Consider the following 6,000-nt stretch of genomic DNA (forward strand, 5'->3'; position numbering starts at 1 on the left):
ATGAAGCGTTCTGTGAATAAACACTTGTCCTTCGTATAGTAGTGCCACAGTCTAGTCCAGCGTAACTTTGTGACTGGAATCTGCTGAGTCCCCCTGCTGGTCACCAGTGAAAGTACAGACAAAAGAGTGCTCAAATTCTTGTCATCTTTCTCTCTACTTGCAAATAATATATAAGCATTTTTTGAAGATTTGGTAAACACTTTTTTTTTTCCTTAAAATACTGAATTAATGATTTGGTGTGGGTATTAGTAGTTCATTCCCTAAGAATGTGACTCCCATTTTCAACTGGCAGAAAATCTATGTAAGAGAACCATTTTCTTGAACTTGCATTTTGGACAGAGTTGGGCCAGCGACAGCCTGTGGACCGAATCTGGCCTGCCACCTGTTTCTTTATGGCCCATGAGCTAAGAATGGTTTTTAAAGATGGACATTTGCAATTTTTTGATAATAGGGAACACTAACCTTGAGTCCCAATTAAAAGAAATGTTACCTCTCTCAAAAGAATTCCGTTCTTCTGTTTAGTAGACACCAGACTTTATTATTATATTAAAAATTTAAATAAATAAAAATTTTTGGAAGTTTGTTTTCTCTCGTTATATAATTACCTACGTAATATCCTCAATTTCACCTCTTGGCCCACAGCCTAAAATATTTGCCATGTAGCTCTTTGCAGAAAAAGTTTGGAAACCTTGATTTAGAAGATACAAATGCCAGCAAGTGAGAATCAAGATTGAGACAAAGAAATTAAGCTTAAACTCATTTTTATATGAATCTGTATCATGCCATATGAACTCTTGTATTAATGATATATACTTATTTTTTTGTAGAAGAAACCTCCTTCCAGTAAGTATACTTTCTTAAAATGCATGCCTCTCTCCCATATCAATAAATTTTCTGTTAATCATCTATTTAAAGTCCAAAGTGGGAAGCTGAGTTAATTTGTGAAGGCTTTTAATCCTATGGTAAGTGACTGTGACTCAGGTTCATCGAGAAATACATCCCAGCTCATACCTCATGCCCACTTGTCAATGATGTTTAATTACCTAGAGAAGAAACACATTCTTAATTTGACTTCATAGGCATTTCCATAGTATTCCTTTTAAAAATATATTTTCTGTAATTTGCTAAATTGAAATTTTCCAAGTAAAATTTTACTCAGTGGTCATTTTTACGTTTAATTAAATACCGATTCTCTGCCCAACACTGTCCTAGGGACTGGTGATACAGCAGTGAACAAAACAGGGTAGGGGGATGCACCCACACAATTCAGCCCATAGCCATAGTCACCACATAGAACTTTCTTTCTAAGGAAAAAATGAAATTTGAGATTATAATCTCAAGCTTTCAAAATGTTAAATGTTAGTACATCTGTTTTGCATATTCCACAAAAATCATTAGTATACTAGCCCTAGGCTCCAACTGTTGTGCTCGCAGGACGGGAAGAAAACTCGAGACACGGAGAATGTAGAATTTAGGTGGAGATGCAGAGGGTTGAGGCTCTGGAGGCGCTTCAGCCACCCTCCTCACCATCCAGCGATTTTTATTGTGAGCCACAGAAAAGCAGGTGTGGAAGATAGTGATCAGCAGAAACCGTAAAATGCGCAAGAACAAGTGGCTTTGTTCTGAGCTGTATGCTTCACATTTTTCCTTAAGGCCATAACTCTCCTGGGGGCGAGCTTCCCAGATCGATAAGGATCTGTTTTCAGTTCCTGGCAGAAATGTCTCCCTCGTTTTCAAGGGGACATCTGCGATCCTGGGAAGCTTGCTACCCAACTCCTTCAGAGTTCATTTGTTGTTTGCTGGCCTTTTCCTACATCCAACCAGCTACACAGGGCTTCACACACACTAATACTTTGTTGCATGGCTTTCTCTGTGAATATTGTCTATGAATATAAGAACTTCAGCTGGGCTTTCTGGCTGTTTTTTGCACCTGGCTACAAATGTTCATCTTCCTGTTGGGAAACTGGAGGTAACATTAACTGAAAGAGGGTATGTTTCAGAATTGGAAGCGATCATGGACTAAATGTTGTCTTTTACGTTCCACAAACAGGAAGAGTAGCTCTGCGTCGAAAGCCACGCCAGTGAGTGAAAATGTGAGTATTTTTAAAGCATATTTATAGAACAAATGTTTCGGGAATATGGCAAGGAAATGAAGTAATTGTGTGGAAATCATAGATTCTCACTTTTAATATACTTTGTGCTAGTGTCTACCACTGGTCCTTAGGAGCTGAATAAAGTTAGCTTCCATCTCTGACTGCGGTGGCATGATCAAGTTGCCGCGTGTTTGTAGAGCGAGGCGGCTTTACCACGCCATTATTTTATCTTCTGGTGTTTTCTGTTATTAGTCAGCCTCTTAGTATCTTTAGGGCTGGCATTATCAGCTCCATTTTATAGGTAAGGAAATTAAGACGAGCTCTCAGAGGACTACAGTGGCAGAGCTGGGAACCAGGCACCTTGATTTTCTCAGCTTGACCAAGTAGCTCGCTTCTGCAGATCCGTGGTCCCAGGATGCTCCTTTGGTTATTTAAAGCACTGAGAAATTTTAAGGATGTACAATATCCTCTGCTATTGCTGAAAGGAGCATCTCAGATGCCCTTGAAAAGATGCAGTTATTACCTAACTTAGATGGCTAAGGGGACATAATTTAGGCACTTGGACCTGGTGTACTTGCGCATTCGTGAACACTACAGCGAAGCAGTAAATACATCGCTCAGATTCTGTAGCTCTTTGGATGGATATTCAAATTTCTAGATGATTTTTCAGGAACACAGTGTGGGGAGGAAGGTTTCCAAAGATTTTAGAAGCCTGAGCCCTTTCTTGAGAAATGGAGCCCTAGTTCTCCGAATTCTTTAGTATCTATGGCAGGGATTCTCTTAGATTTCCTTTCACTGGAGCTGGGGGTGGGGCATGAGCATCAGTATTTTAAACACTGAAGTGATTCTGATTGACACGAGTGTTGAACACCCACAAACTGCTCTAAAGAATTTTTCCTATCAAAAGTTTTTTACATCATCTATGCCAGAATCTGTCGATCACAGAAGTCATTTTATTTTGTAGTTTACTCTACAGAAAGTGTATTATCCTCTAATTGGCAGACAAGTGATATGTAACAGTCCATACTTGTTCCTACCACTTGTGGAAAATATTCTCTGAATGTGGAATAAAATAACCGCACCCCACCAAACAGTAAACAGCACTCTGGGGCCGAGTCGGAAGGGCACTAGCCTTTCACTGTTTCTTCCTCCTCTCAGTTGCTCTCATCAGCTGAGAGCTAGAGTCTCCAGTTCTCGTTTTACCCTAGGGAAAGGGTTCTCAACCTTGGCACTATTGACATTTTCTTACAATTCTTGTATAATGAATTCTTATAATTTTGCATAATTTGGTGTTTTGGGGGGGCTGCCCTGTGCATTGGAGAATGCTTAGCAGCACCCCTGACCTTGACCCACTAGCTCCCATAGCATAGCCCCAGCAAAGGAGATTTCTCCTGCTCTAAGTCCCACTCCTATAGCTTTACTCTTTTTTAAAATATATGTTTGTATTGATTTCAGAGAGAGGAAGGGAGAGGGAGAGAGATAGAAACATCAGTGATGAGAAAGTCATTGATCCACTGCCTCCTGCATGCCCCCGACTGGGGATCGAGCCTGCAACCCGGGCATGTGCTCTGGCAGGGAATCAAACCGTGACCTCCTGGTTCATAGGGCAATGCTCAACCACTGAGCCATGCCGGACGGGCCTATTGCTTTACTCTTTAGGCATAGTTTCAAAGACTGTGTTGCCTAGTATTTAATTACTTAATTCCCCATAAAATAGATTTAATTCAATATATACTGGTTTGTACCTGTAAGGTTCTTATAGTGGATGTAGCTTTATACTCATAAGATTTAAACATTTCTTTCAATATAAATTAATACTCTATATTTAAACTTGGTTTTTCTTTCTTTCCATAGGATTTCAAGCACTCGAAATCCTTCATAATTTAAAAGAATTCCACCTTTGAGATACACCAATACCACAGTTGTTACACAGTTATTAAAAGATTATAAAACTCTGCTTTGTCTTACATTTGCCAAGAGGTACATAAGGAGATGAAGTTGGTATTTCATTAAAATTTTTATAAACACTAAATCACTTGAAATTGTTATTTTAAACATATAGTTCTGGGCTTCTAGTCAAGATGGTGGAGTAGGTAAACCCTATACTTGCCTCCTCCCACGACCACATGAAAATTACAACTAAACTACAGAACAACCAACATTGAAAACCGCCTGAAATCTAGCTGAACAGAAGTCCTATAACTAAGGATATACAGAAGCCACATTGAGACTGGTAGGAGGGGTGGTGCAGAATGGGCTGGTCCCACACCCACATGTGGCGGTTAAAAATCGGGAGGGATATCTCGGCTGCAGAGGTCCCTGCTGAGGAGCGAGGGGTCCCAACCCCCCACCAGGCCCCAAGCCCCGGGTTTTAGTGCCGGGAAGAGAAGTCCCCATAACTCCTGGCTGTGAAAACCCGTGGGGATTGTGGCTGAGTGAGGCGGAGGGATGCTAGAGTCCCAGGCATTCTTCCTGAAAGCCCACAGATGGACTTACCGGGACTCACTCGCTGAGCTCCAGCACTGGGACACCAGCATGAAAGTACACAAGGAGAGGAACTGAACTGTCTGGCATCAGAGCAAGAGCTGGGGGGGCAGCTTTCTCCCAGAGAGAAGTGCTGGCAAAGGCCATTGTCCCTTCGCACAGCCCTCCCTCCACAGAGCCAGCAGGTGGCTGCCATATCTGAGTCTCCATTAACCTGGCCAACACTTCACCCTGCCTTGGTGATCCCCTGAGGCCCTGCCCACCCAACTTTCAGATGCACCCAAGCCAATTCCAGCGGCTTCTGCAGACAAACCACCTGCCTTGGTTCATGCTGCGAACTTTCCTAAGGTTTAATCACTCAAAGGCTCATAAACCCCAAACAAGCAGCTTCTGGCCGCAGTGTGCCCTGTACCTCTTGCTAAGGAGCCCCAAGCCCAGCACAAGTGGCAATCCTCTACAGATCATCTGGCCCAGGGCAGGGCATAAGCAGCTGCTGACCTTGGCCTGCACCTCCCAATAGACCCCAGAACCAACACACCCGGTAGTCAGCTTCAGAGCACACCACCCAACCACCTACACAAATGATACACTCAAAGGGCAGACTTGGCAGGCGCCACAGCCCTGCTAAAGTGAGTCGAGCTCCACAGAATCAGCCCCTGCACAACCACTTGTCCACTGTACTTACAGTCAGTTCTCACACACCCACTTCTGGGTATTTATTCCAAAGAAACCCAAAGCACTAAATTGAGAAGACATGTATTCTTATGTTCATTGCAGCATTATTTACAATAGCCAAGATGTGGAAGCAACGTAAGTGTCCATCAATAGATGAATGCTAAAGAAGTGATGCATATATGCAATGGACTATGACTCAGCCATAAAAAAAAATGCAGTCTTATCATCTGCAACAACATGGGTGGACCCAGAGAATATTGCGCTGAAATAAGTCAGAGAAAGACAAATGCCACATGATTTCACTTATATGTGGAATCTAAAAAACAAAAGAAGACAAATATACTCATAGATTGTTTTAGAGACAGAGATGTAAAGTCACCATCCCAGGGAAAGGTTTTCTGCAGGGTTCTATGTGTAGGTTCCAGGTCACTGATCCTGCATTTGATGGATGCCAGATGGGAGGGGGGTTGAAGAGATGGGTGAAAAGGGGAAGGGGTTAAAATGTACTTATTGGTAGTTACAAAATAGTCATGGGGATGTAAAGTACAGCATAAAGAGAATAGTGAATAATGTAATAACTATGTATAGTGCCAGGTAGGTACTAGATTTATCAGGGTAATCATTTCCTAAGTTATATAAATGTCTAATCATTAGGATGCACACCTAAAACTAATATAATACTGTATGTAAACTGTAATTGAAAAATAAAAATTATTACAAAAACAACAATTGTTCTGACTGCACCTAA

The 6,000-nt window shown here is 41.8% G+C and overlaps 1 protein-coding gene across 1 annotated transcript in view; it reads left to right on the forward strand.

Annotated features, from left to right (window-relative positions):
- Positions 1 to 4,125, forward strand: part of JAM2 (junctional adhesion molecule 2) — a 42,508-nt gene extending 38,383 nt beyond the window's left edge. The window contains exons 8-10 of the mRNA XM_087818379.1: positions 828 to 843; positions 2,051 to 2,093; positions 3,948 to 4,125. Of these exons, the coding sequence (XP_087674505.1) occupies positions 828 to 843; positions 2,051 to 2,093; positions 3,948 to 3,980 (92 nt within the window). The 3' untranslated portion in view covers positions 3,981 to 4,125. The remainder of the gene's footprint in view (positions 1 to 827; positions 844 to 2,050; positions 2,094 to 3,947) is intronic.
- The last annotated feature ends 1,875 nt before the right edge of the window (positions 4,126 to 6,000 follow it).

The sequence above is a fragment of the Miniopterus natalensis genome, chromosome 6, assembly GCF_054644295.1.
Source record: "Miniopterus natalensis isolate mMinNat1 chromosome 6, mMinNat1.hap1, whole genome shotgun sequence".
NCBI classification, from domain to species: Eukaryota; Metazoa; Chordata; class Mammalia; order Chiroptera; family Miniopteridae; genus Miniopterus; species Miniopterus natalensis.